We start from the raw sequence: 14239 nt of genomic DNA on the forward strand, positions 1-14239 counted from the left end.
TTTGATCAGGTTGGGTTGGATTTGATCCAAATATTAAAAAAATCTGATCCGAATTCATTAGATTAATTTGGATCAATTCGAATTGACGGGTTACCTGTATCCGCTTATACCCCTAGCGGGGTCATAATCAAGATTCACAAGTCAAATAAAAGATTATTTAATGACAATAATTTAATTACCGCCATATGTAAAAATATTAATGGCTAATATATAATAGCTACTAAAAATGTATTTATATTACACTAAAGTTTACTATTAGCGACAATTATTTATTAGAAAAAACTTAAGTCTCACATTGATTAGAGATTATAAGATAATTAAATAGTATATAAGTGAGTAATAACTATCACCTTACAGGTTCATTATTCTAAATTGGTATCAAATCACTCATTATTACCAAATTCAATAGTGTTATAAAACAATTAGAGAGCAATTTTCACCTTATAAATCTCACATTTCTTAAAAGACAGGACAATTAAAAAAATTAATTAAAAAATATATAAATAAAAGACAACCCTCATCTTATAAATCCCACACCAAGTAGAGATAAAAAAAGTATATAAATTATGAATTTAGAAAAGGAAATTATAGGAATAAATTATTTAAAGTAAAGGAGACAATTGAAAAAAAATAATTTTTCATAGCCTTTAAAATGGCTACTAGAATTGTCATTAAAAAAATAAGTTTTTCCGACAATTTAGTAGATCTTTACCAACATTTTATATAAATGTCGGTAATAGTATTAGTGACACTGTATACACCAGCCTTTATTTAAATGCTAGTAAAAAAAATAATAGTCATTTATATGACCGTTAAATAATAAATTAATTGCCACAAAAAATTAATTTTGGTATAGTGAATATATGCTGAAGAGTGAGATGAAGAGGAAACAAAGTGCACATATTAAAATTCAACACGTAATAAAATATCTGGACTCCATCACATTTATGTTAAATTGGAAGAAGAAAAATGATTATAATTATCGGAGTAAAATGAGTTTTATTCCATTCTTTTTTTGAGGAATTTTTTCTTAATTTACAAAATTTAAATAATTGTGTTACTTACCTTCATGTTCAATTCAATCTCCTACTATTAATCCAAACATAACCATGTTGAAATGATATAATAGGTCATATGTTGGAAAGAAAATGGAAATGTCTCTAAATCATCAAACAAAGACAACAACCAACGAAGGTTTTTTAGGCTTTTACAAAAGGGATCATCGACAATGGAAGGTTTTCTTTGTTGATTTTCATGATAAGATTCAGAATAATTGGATGATCCTCATCTTGAAAACTGATCATTTGGAGAAACGTCAACGTTTGTTGATCATGCATGATACAGAAAAATTCTTCAAAAGGATTCATCATCACAGCAACTAAATATTTGGTGTAGTTAATTAAACAACATGGCCACAAACATGGGGTTGATATATATATATGGAGGCATGAAAAGTAAGGTGCAGAAGCTTTTAAAAATCTACTTGTAAAACATTTACTTAGTCTTTGTGTTTTAATGTCTATTGTTTATCATAAATTAAAGACGTACAATTGTTAAGAATTGATCTAGGTTAAATATTTAATTTGGTCCCTTATAATATTTTAATGTTTTAATTTAGTCCCACTTTAATTTTTTGTTTCAATTTGGTCCCTAATAATTTAAATTACTGCAATGTTGGACCTTCTGTCTAAATTTCTTAAACGGAGTTAATTGTTGGCTACGTGGATGTCACGTAGATGCATAGGTAGATGTCAAATTTCTATAATGCATCTGGAACTAGAATGACCCCGTTCTAGATGCAAAATTAACACACAACGAGTACATTTGGAACGGGTCATTCTGGTTTCAGAACGGGCTGTTTTGGTTCCAGAAAGCCAACCACAAATGGTCTATAATTATAGTTCATGCCCGTGATTCTAAATCACGGTTGTGAATTGTGCAAGGAAAAAAAATCAAGGTACAAAGTATTTCAAACACTAGATTTGGTAATATTGTCAATGAGAGATTGATAACTTCAATTGCTAAATATTTGGGCTATACACCATTTCTAGACCAATTGCAGGATATAGGAGCTCCTAGGAGTATTAATTATAATACTTGTTATGCAATGCAATGTATCACTAAGGACAATGGTGACAAGTTTTATTTCATTGTTAATCAAACTGGAGTGAACCACTTACTACTAAATCGACACTATACAGTCAAGGATGAAACAACATAGTGTTTCTCCTTGGAGTCATTGACCGATGTACCCCAACAACAACAATATTTCAGTCTTTGAATTTTTGTTTTCAGTCTCTGAACCATATTTCAGTCTTTGAATTTATGTTGTGTTATGAATTTTTGTTTTTAATCTTTGAACCACATTGCTGCATTTTGTTGAACGCGTGTATATGGTTGGCGTTCTGGAACGACCCGTTTTGAATTCAAAAAGGTTCATTCTAAAACTAGAACGGACCGTTCTGGTTTCATAACGACCTGTTCTGCTACACTCGTTGTGTGTTAACTAATGCATCTGGAACTAGTCGTTCTAGATGCAAAATTAACACACCATGAGTATAGTAGAATGAGTCGTTCTGGTTCTAGATGCATTAAAAAAATTTGGCATCCACCTATGCATCTACGTGACATCCACGTGGTCAATAGTTAACGCCGTTTAAAAAATTTGGACGGAAGGTCTGATATTGCAGTAATTTAAATTATTAGGGACCAAATTAAAACAAAAAATTAAAATAGAACTAAATTAAAACTTTAAAATATTATAAAGGACCAAATTAGGGTTTTAACCAATTGATCTATTAAAAATTGTATATAGATCCTAATACGTAAAATTATATATATACACTTAACCAACAGATGTTTGTTTAAAGTAGCTAATATTTTTGTTTTCTTTTTTAAATATGATTTTATATTTAAATATATATGAATGGAGAAAATGAATATTAATATATATATATATATATATATATATATATATATATATATATATATAATAAGTCTATCTGAATTCCCTTAAAAAAAAAGTCTATCTGAATTAACTAAAAATAGTTAGGGCTAATATGATTAAAGATCATAGTTATGTAAGTTTTTAGTGTGTATCATAGACAACATGGATTTGTATAAAAAGTTTTTTTCTTCTTAAAATCTATTAACAAAAATATTATAATATATGCAGAAAAATGATAAAATATCTTGAAATTGATACTTAACCCGGATCCCATGCATGATCTATTTGGTCACATTCTTTAACGAATCTAATTATTTGTGTTTCTTTCAAAACAGGAAATAAGCTTATAATAATTATTTATATAGGTTCAACATATACCCATTTTTAATACCAAGATTTTTCCTACCTGAGGCATCAAATAAAAATAATAATATAATAATAGTATAAATATTATTTTCTATTATTATAACAAATATCACATATGATAGATATTATGTCTCATCGTTTAATCATAAAATAATTAAAGATTTTTTCTTATTAATCGAATATAACTTTTTTCCAACTGTCTAATTGTCATTGATAAGTGGATGATTGTATATTATCGGATAGGATTGAATATCTAATGGTTATACATGTGGAACCATTTTGAGAAATGTGAGGGGAACTCTTTAATTTATGTATTCAACTATTTATACAGTATTCAATAATTTATGTGTGTTGACCTTTAACCAAACAAAGCATGTTAGATTTCTTATTGATATAGGATCTCTAAACCATACATTTTTAAGATGTGTCGATGTGGTGATGAATTCGTAAATTAGATGTTGGTTCATGGTGGGGATGATCCTCCCAGGTTAGGGAATAGGCCAAAACGTACGAATAGCAGACAAGTCATTCAATGCATCAAATAGCTAAAGTGGATAGTGGATAAGCAAGCACTAAAGTTCAAATATGATTTTGGAACTTCATAATAAACCTTGGGTTTGCAACGCGGGATCACAGAAGAGACCGTTCACGTTTGATATGGTAGTGTTATTGGACACATTATTTAGACTGTCATATAATGTTTTATTTTGACAATATAGTGATGGAAAATTGAAGATTTTGAGCCTGATAACCAGAAAAATTCGTTGAACAGTATTTTTAAAAAAATTATCACGTAATAGGACACACTTTATTGTAATATAATAAATATTAATAAAAACTATTTTTAGTTCCTATATATCAATATATATATTAACAAATTTATTTTTATAATTATTAAAAAGTGTAAATATAAATTATAACGATACATAATATATATTATTAAATTTTATTTAAAATCAATATTAAAATATTATGTGAGTATATGACAAAATAAATTATATATATATATATATTATATCTATAATGATAGTTTTTATATATTATTATATTGATATTTCTTATAACGAGTAAAAATTATTCGAAAAAAATTATGAAAAAAATTATAGAATATAGTAGCTAGATATAACGGTGAAGTTGAATACTGTCATGCCTACTGCATGCAAAATTACATGATTTAGACAACTTTTACAATAATTATAGTTTGAAGACGCTCAAGATAGTAAGCTTATTTGTAACAATCAAGACAGTCTTTATATTGCATCTAATTCAATCTTTTATAAATAGATTAATCACATAGATAAATCGTTATTTTATAAGGGAAAAATTGCTCTCAGACAAAATCATCACCAACTTTGTTAGTTCCAATGACCAATTAATAGATATATTCACTAAATTTCTCAAGGGGTCCCATGTTGATTGCATTTGAAACAAGTTTGGTTCATATGATATGTATGCCCCAACTTGGCATGAAAATGTGTAAAACTAAAAATTAGGGATTACATATCCTTTTCATAATTTTTTTTCCGGATTTCTTTAATTATAATTCATTATAAATAAAGTATAATATGTGTACACAATTATGGCAATTCTCCTTAACTATTTATATGTAATCGACTTCCAAACTCAAAAAATCAAATATAGAATCAAATATATTTTGCTTAACAAAGTATGTATATTTTATTTTAATGGATACTAAAATCATTTATTATTATTGTTATAAAAATTGAAAGAACATTTTTATTTATTATTTTTTTTACTCGATAGGAATGACTTCATGTTTCTACACATTTCCATGTGCAATAGAAAATTAGAGCCATGTAATTCTTTGGTAGAAAATATTTGTATAAACTTTTTAATTTTTTTTTTTTTTTATAGATAACTTTTATATTTGTTAGATTTATGAATTGTCACAATTCATATATTCTAAATTATAAAGTTAATAGATGTGTACACTTAAGTCAATCCATTCAAATATTTTAATTATTAATTATTATTATTATAGAAGGATCATAAAAATTAATCAAAGGAGAAATTCAAATATATCAAACCACTATAGTTCGTTTTCTCAAAATTTCAAAAAATTAAAAGATGTCACATCGATTTAACTATTTTTTTATACTTTGATAAGTTCATTTATTTAATTATTATAAAAGACATTATTATGAATCTGAAAAAGGAAAAATATATATATTGAATAAAATATTTCAAAAAATAAAGAAAATTAAATAAACAATATATTTACACCAACCTTGCGTGTTTCTTTTGAGGAGCGTCTTCATCTACATATATAACAATTTAAGGAGTATATTTATTTACATGACATGACAATCTATGTTTCTCAAAAGAAGAGAAAAAAGATTATAGGCCTAATATTTTTCATTAGGCCCCTAAAATATTTACTATGGAGTATAAGGGAAGGAGAAGGTACATCATGTTTTTGGGCAATATGAAATTTTTGTTTGAAAAAAAAATAAAGTGAGACTTGAACATTTATTTTAATAAATCACCTACTTTAGGATTAATTTTCATGATGAAAATGGATTTTAGTTTTCATATGTTAGAAACAAAATTATAAATATATTATCAAGCTTTCCAATGGTGCAAAGAACACTTTAAACAGATAACTGTAACAAATGATATGAACTTATGATATTAAATATAAAAACTTCAAAATCTTCTATATTTTCTTAAGTTATTTACTTAGATAAGTGTACATACATCTTATTAGCATCTCACTACTTATTTTATTTTTTTAATTATATTTTCACTATTATCTCTTCTAATTATATTTTCATTTTGTATCATATTTTGTTTTTATTTCTCTTTTTTTAACACTTTTTATTACTATTTTTTTCTTTCAAACTTTAGCATTTTCCAGAAGAAATTGAGTTACTACTCATAGATTTAAAATTAAAATTTTGGAAGTCTAATTAAAACGTAGTTGAGGCTCAAATCTACTTATAGATTACTAAGTCTCCAAGTTTATTGGACATGATGAAGAATTAAATTTTGTTGGCTACCGTGGTTCGGCAATTAATGAAGCATACAGTAAAATATGGCAGCAAGTTATATACTTAAAACCAACAAACACATGCATGCATCTTTTTATATGATAGAATATGAATTTTAAAAGATATCATTAAAAAAGAAGCAAAACATCTAGTAACGTAAAAAGAAAAGGAATAGAATTCGAATCAAATCACATGCTATTTTATTAGAACACAAACATTCGCATTTTACATGAGCAAAACAGCCCAAAAAATAATAATAATAGAAAAGCCACTTATTTACATCATAGTGTTATTTAACACACTAACAATGGGGACTGGGGAGGGACCACACCAGATAATGTATTCCAAACATATTCTTTGTACTATTGGAGTACAAAGAATTATTACATTTAATTTTACAACTATTTGAATGAAATTACATTTTATTTTTCTAATAAAAAGAGGGAAAAAGAAAAACTGTTAATTAGTTCTTCACTTCAACTGTTCTCACTAAAAAAATACACACACACACATTAATTTGTAGCTCAACACTGCGAGGAAGGTAGCAGCTGGATCAGGTCTTGGAACTAGAATATGAAGAATTATACAGCTGGTGATACAAGGCAGCCATCCCATATGCTTCCATGTTCACAGACTGCATGAGTTTATCCTTTTTTAGTAATCATTACTTTACATATGATTCATAGAAACATATTACTTACACTAATAAACAAATTTACTCAATGATTACATTCTCATATAATCTAAATAAGAAAATTAAACTACCTTTGTAGTTATCAACGTTTGTGGTTTTTAAATAAGAAGAAAGAAGAGCGTATTTGATATAGTCTTATCCCATATCTCAAACTTTATTAACAATATACCTTTGTAGTTTATAAACTACCTATGATTATAATTTATTAACAATATATCGAAATCAAATTGTTAAGTATATTAAGGTAATTATGTCTATGTATTATGGTTGTATGATTCGAAAAATATGATAAAATGATATAATGTGTCTATCATCAAATTGAAAGTCTTAAAGAGAAACCAAAGGGTCATGATCATTTTAGTAGTCAATTTAAAAAAATAATATGTAACTATACCATGCATGCACTCGTAAGTACTACTAAAAATTGGCATGGAATTAATGCTAAAAACAACAAATAAATAAATAAATAAAATAAAAAAATGTGCAAAGGGGCATCACCTTATCTTGTGCTCCTTGTAACTGATCCCTCATAGACAGGAACGGAGCTGGGTGAAGGAGAGGAGGGATGACAGGAATGTTCATGTTCATGTTGTTCATATTCATAATCACATCCTTATTCATTCCCATTCCAATGCACATATGAGCCATCATCATAGACATTTTAAGTTGTTGTTGCATGGTAATTGTTGGCAGCATCATGGACGAGTACATTTTCATCCAATTCATCATTTCCACTTGTGCTTGCAATTGCTTCATATATTGGATCACCTCATCCAGCATCGAGGCTTTATCCGTCTGCAAAATAAACAAGACATCAAATCAACTCCCACAATTAACGTGCTAAAATTACATACTAATATAATATATTAAGGAAATTAGTCTTGAATAATATTGAATTCAATTTTCTTAAGTAAGATTTGAAATTTAAGTATTATGCAATATTGTTTGAAAGAAAAGACATCACTAATGTTAACCAATCATATATATAAACTTATTTAAACTTACTTTACTCAATAACTCATGTTATATTAAAATTTAACAATATAACTGTAAAATTAAAAGTTCTTGATAAATAAATCAAGCTTAGACAATTTTTAAGAAATGATCCATTGTACATAATCTTAAAATTTTGTAAAATTTGTTTTCATTAAAATTGAGTTTGAAATTAATATATTAATTTATATTAAGAAAATTACCTTCAAAGTAACTTGACAGTAAAATTTAGTAAAAAAAAAACTCTTAATTTAATATGAAAGTTATTTCACTCGTCAAAAAAAATGTGAAAGTTACTTCAAATCATTTTATTTGTTTATTTATACTAAAATTACGTTTGGAAATATCTTCTAGCTTGAAACTTATTCCACATTTCATTGTAAAATGGATAAAAAAAAATACAAAAATTCAATAAATGGTTTCAAGTCGGATTTTTGGAGACTCATAAGAAAGAGTAAATAAATAAATAAGGGTATAGTAAAATTACATTTTCAGAGACTCGTAAGAAAATGTAAATCAAACTTAAAAACCAAAATAAATAACTTAAATTGAGAGATTAGAGTAAAGATTTTATAAAGTAAATAAAATAATTGACACTTATAATATAGTCTTGGGGACTAAAATCGAGAGTTTAGGCGTCATTTATATCATCACCATAAAAGTTAGTTCTACAGAGTATCAAAGAAAAACAAAAAAGCTACTGTATATCCTCTAAGTACACTTGTAACATCCAATCCACACATGGTGTCTCCTCATGTTAATAATGTTTTAAATGGACATGAAAGAGCAGGATATGATGTACTCAACGCATGCAATCATTCAAGTTTGATAATTGAACATTTATATGTATAACATAATGTTATGTGCATCTGTCGGGTGCAAGTGCTTACAGTTACAGGATCGTGCAGTACTGCAGTTCTTTGCAGTATTTAAATCTATCAGTCTATAAGAAAAGTTTCATGTTTATAAAAAAAAATTCGTTGTTATAAAATAAAGCATTTTCAAGGCTTACATTCTCCACTATTACTTTGAGTAGAAGATGCTCGACGCTGATTATGGTGGACAAGTTTAGAATAATATTGTTTATTATAAATAAGTGAATTATTATTATTTTTTATTTTTATTTGTATTTTTCTTTAAATTATTTAAAACACTTTTTTTTATTTTAATTTTGTGTCTCTTTTGTGGTTATTGGTGACATCCTAGTGATTGGTGAAGTCAACACTCCTAGTGAGAGGTGACATTGTAAAAAATGAAATGATAGTTGAAGAGGATGAGGTTATTAGTGACAAGATGTTAGAGGTGAAGAAAGGTGGTGGACGAGGATGAGGTTATTAATTAGTGACAAGATCTTAGTGAAGAAAGGTGGTGTGTCATTTTCTTTTTCCATTTGCATCTTCGCAATTTAGAGTTGAAGATTGACGACAGTTCAAATTGGTGTCGAATTTGAATCCATAACTAGTTCAAGTTTAGGGATTTAAGGAAAAAAAAGAGAGGGATCTATGAGAATTAAAAGTGAATTATGGCAATGTCAAGGTTGCGAAGACTCGTCATATTCATAAGCGATATCCATAATTGCTAGAACAAGGAGCAAAAGAGGCTTTGCTTCGACAAGGAACTCAACAACATTTGCTTCAAAAACGAGAAGGTTTGCTTAGGATTTTTCTTTTCCTTTAAGCTTTTCTACTTCAACTATCACTTATTTTTTTTCTTTTCCTTTCAAATTTTTATTATTTTTTTATTATTATTATTTTTTATTTATAATTCTCACGTGTTACAACTTATGTTGATTCGACTTACCATCGAAATGAAAAATGATGTCGTCCAATGATGACAGACCTATGACTTTGCTATGATGTTTCTTCCCAAAGTGGAGTTATTAAAAGTGTTAAATTGAGAAATGAATCTTATGATAGGTTTTTTTTTTAAAAGAATATTTATTATCAAAAAATAAAATTAATATAATAATAAAATTTTATCATTAAATAAACTTAAACCGTTTAATTTTTTTTACAAATATATATATATCTTACAATTTAAAGTAATTTATTCACATACATTCACAAAACATATTTATCAACTTCTTCAGAGTGAATCATTCGAAGTAGAGTTCACAATAGATTTTGCCAGATCCTCACCCAGATGCCCCATCTATTCATCAAAAGTTAAATATTTCATATTTCGAGAAAACCTTGGTTTAGATGAACCTTAAAAATTGGGAAACGGAATTTTATCCCTATATAGAGCCATATGTTCGTTACTTAAAATTATGTAAATATTAACAATGAGATAAATATAATATTGTATATAAAAAGAAAATAGTTTTTATTTTAAAAATCAATTTTATAAGGATAAATTAAGTTTTAATCTATTTTCTTAATATTGCATCAAAATTTATCTTATCTAATATCCATTATTTATTATTGTTGGCTTTATTAATCCATTATTATTATTTTTAATTCATTACATATAGTAAAATACTATTTACTTTTTAATAAAGTTAAAAAAAACTTAAATATATATTATATACAAATCGACTGAGATTGTGATATATGTGTAGATAAGACTGCATGAGAGTAAGGTTACCAAAATTTAAACTTTAGGTTTACTTAAAAAAATATTCTTTAATAGTTTTTATAAATTAAAAAAAAAAAAAACACGTATGTCGAAGAAGAAGAAGAAAAGATTTCGTATGTTGAAAAGTAAAGGGTGATATATATTAGTTGCATTAAAAAAAATCATTCATCAAATTTTATTTTAGCTTGACTTATTATTAGTCGAAGACTAGATAATCATTTTTCTATCACCGTGGCATGGGACCACTGATTGGGCACGTTTCTGACTAGAATTTGTAAAGAAAGGACTAAGAACATTTTTTATACCAAAAACCTGGCTGTAAAAGTTTACAATGTTATATTTTTATTATGAGGAAATTAAGGAAACCAATAGCAGGTATTTTACCTTACTGGAATTTGGGACCAGCTTTTGCAATGCCTTCATTCTTTGGTTGATCTTATCTCTTCTTCTCTGAAAAGCAAAGACAAAGAATCAATGATCTAGATATTCCAGATTTTGACGATAAAATACGTTGAATGATGATGATGCTTGCACAGAAAGAGATCCAAGTCACGTAAACCTAACCCTTTCAGATTGGTTGTGTACAGCTGAAGCTTTGATTCTTTTGTTGGATTCAGAAGATCTATCAACTCTTCTTCTTTTGTAATCTTCATTCCGTGCTTCACTCTAACATAATAAAAACAAATCACCAAATTATAATAGCGTTTTATATCTTCACCAGTTGCTATATGATTCTTTTCAAAAATAAATATTAGAAAATTTTTTAATATTTAAAAAAAAACTAAAGAAATTTAAGATTTAAATACCATTAATTTCATTCATATGCAATTCATTATTATTATTATAATATCTAAATCTTTTGTTGTTTTCCTTCTATCACAAGAACAGTTGTGTGACTTCAATTATTGACATGTCACAAGACCACGTTAAAAGATGCTTATGCGATAACACTTGCAACCACATAATAGCTTTTGCAATGTAAAATAAACAGATCGAACAAAACTGAAAAGTTTGAACTTGACAAATAAATATAGAAACTAGAAATAGCATCATCAGTCTTAAAATATTAACTAATTATTTTTTATTATATAGTTGTAGAAATTGAAATAGTATGATATGATTTTGAAAAATAACCGGTTAAAGAGATTTAATAACCTGTGATCTAAGGTGGCTAATGGAATCGCGGTCGTCGTAGGTGGTGGATGCAGAGTTGAAAGCAGCAGCACTAAGGTCCCTTGGACACGTGTCAGTGGCACTGACACTCCAATCCCTGGTACTACTACTGAAGTCGCGCGTGGTGGGCACACGCGCCACCACAGCCTGCGGCTGTTGCATGAAAGAGGGGACCAAGGCGTCCATAGTAACCAAATTGTGTTGGTTATTATTAACTATGGACTCCAAGGTTCCAGCAGCACCCCCACTTGCACCGGATGTTACGGTACGAGGTTGTCCCTGTATGCATGCTACTTGGCCTTGGTACCCGAACCTGCAAGCGTCAAATTCATGTCAATATAGGAAAGTGAAATTGTTAGAATGATGATGGTAGAGGAGAGATATTTGGTATTTGATATTTGTTTATTACATTGGGACCTCATGGGGAATGAAATTGGAGTTGGGAATTGGAAGAGGGGTTTTTGTGGGTGTGGGAATGTTGACGTTGTTGTGGTCTTCCACATCGCAGCTAGGGACACGTTGGCTCATTTCAGAAATCGATGGTGATCGAGTTCGAGGAAGGGGATGCAGAGAAGTGAGGAAAATGTTCATGTGTTAGGAACTTAGGATGATTGCGAGATACACCAAGTCCAAGCTATTTGTTTCCTTTTGGATATGCAATTATTGGACCTGCTTCGCACCACGTCAAATCTCCATATCATTTCCGATTTTAATTACAATTATCAATCAAGACTTTTTTACTTTCTAAGATCTTCCTCAAAATCATATATCCTTAGCCTGCTAAATTTTTCCATTTTAAATAATTATCTTTAATTAAAATATATTATATTATTTTCTGATTAATTTATAGTATCAAAAAATTATTCAACCTCGTGTGTATGCATTTTTTATATATAAATAATTATATCCGAGTCGAATATGATTATTATAAGCAATAAATTTATTATTTAAGTATTATTATAATAATAATAATAATAAATTATTATTGTTATTATTGAGATGAGAGGCTATAGTTTTACCACTTAGAATTTATTTTAATTATTTTTTTTATCAAAACTAATGTGAAAGCTACATTTTACACATCTTTTTCTAAAAATCATTATAAATTATTACTTCCATTTTATTTTATTTGATGTTTAAGGCTGTGACATCTAATTTAAAAAATATAATTAATATACTTCATTTTATAAGATAAATTATGCAACTTTACAATATTTTTTTTATTTTTTATATTTTGCATTTTTATCAATAATTAAATAATATATTAATAATGGTTAATGGAATAATAGAAAAAACATGTTTAATGTTGCAGATATTTTAAAACAACAATTAAATTGAAAAAAAAATACTAAAACATCAACAAAATGAAACAGGTTGAATATATCGAAGGAAAAAGCGTGTAATTATAAAGTATGTGGCTTTGTATATGAAGATACATGTACAAAGATATAGAGAAGAAATATACATGAAGAAACACATTGTAAATTATATTTATATGTATAAAATTTATTTTTTCTTGTAAGAAAAAGTTCATTGTGCTATATTGGTTGTATAACGTCATGAGACGAAAATAACATTTGTGTAACCTTTATAAATATTGTTATATAAGGTTGAACCTGGAGAAGCTTATCTATAAAATAATACTTAATTGAGTATATAAAGGCTTGTCTAAAAAAAATACTTTGTTAAACTTGAAGAATCTTGTCCGAAAATGAATATTTGGTTGTTAAGCCTAGAAAGACTTATTGAGAAAAGAATATTTAAATAGTTGCTTAAAGGGACAAATTAAAGAATATTTGAAGTTGAGTCAGAAATGGCTTGTTGACAAAATATAGCATCTTTATTAAAAGATAGTGAAACTCAATTTGCTTAGATTGAGAATTGGGCGTAGTGTCGATTGATGAGATGAACTGTTATAAAAATATCCAATGTTTTGTCTGATTTCTCTTCACACTCTATCTAATTAGTGTTACTGTTTCACTACAAAAAAGTAAAAGTTTTTATACATACTATTTAACCTTCTTCTAGTGTTTATTTTTTATCTACAGTTGATATAGACAATAACGACCAAAGTGACACGTGAATTTTTTTTTTAAATTGGTGGAGTTGTTTTAGTCATCTTGAATGTTGCTATAGTCGATAGCAACTTCAACAATGTCACTATTGATTGTAGTAACATGCTAAACGATGACACGTGTTGATAAAATAATTTTTAACTTTTTTTTATTTTTGGTCACTATAACCTATAGCTACAATTTTTTTTTCTAAAAAAAATTAATGCGAGATGTGTTCCAGCTGCTCACATACGGTCATATTGTGTGACGCTATAGCACATAGCGTTAAGCCATTATAGGTCACAACGATTTTATTTTAAATTAAAAGTCTTATCATTTATTTTTTAAAATAATATTTATTAGATTAATTATTAAAATTATTATTCAGTTATTATTTATATTCTTTATTTGTTTAAAAAAAAAA

The 14239-nt window shown here is 27.3% G+C and overlaps 1 protein-coding gene across 1 annotated transcript; it reads right to left on the bottom strand.

Annotated features, from left to right (window-relative positions):
- Nucleotides 1-6501: 6501 nt before the first annotated feature.
- Nucleotides 6502-12423, bottom strand: LOC109790803 (transcription factor UNE10). The gene is made up of 6 exons (XM_020350038.3): nt 12171-12423; nt 11744-12074; nt 11153-11254; nt 10973-11038; nt 7517-7813; nt 6502-6958 (listed from the first exon to the last, which is right to left on the bottom strand). Exons 1-6 carry the CDS (start codon nt 12350-12352, stop codon nt 6878-6880), a joined length of 1059 nt encoding a protein of 352 aa, XP_020205627.1. The 5' UTR covers nt 12353-12423; the 3' UTR covers nt 6502-6877.
- Between the last annotated feature and the right edge of the window lie 1816 nt (nt 12424-14239).

Source organism: Cajanus cajan, chromosome 3, assembly GCF_000230855.2.
Source record: "Cajanus cajan strain Asha chromosome 3, NIPB_CcT2T_4, whole genome shotgun sequence".
NCBI lineage: Eukaryota > Viridiplantae > Streptophyta > Magnoliopsida > Fabales > Fabaceae > Cajanus > Cajanus cajan.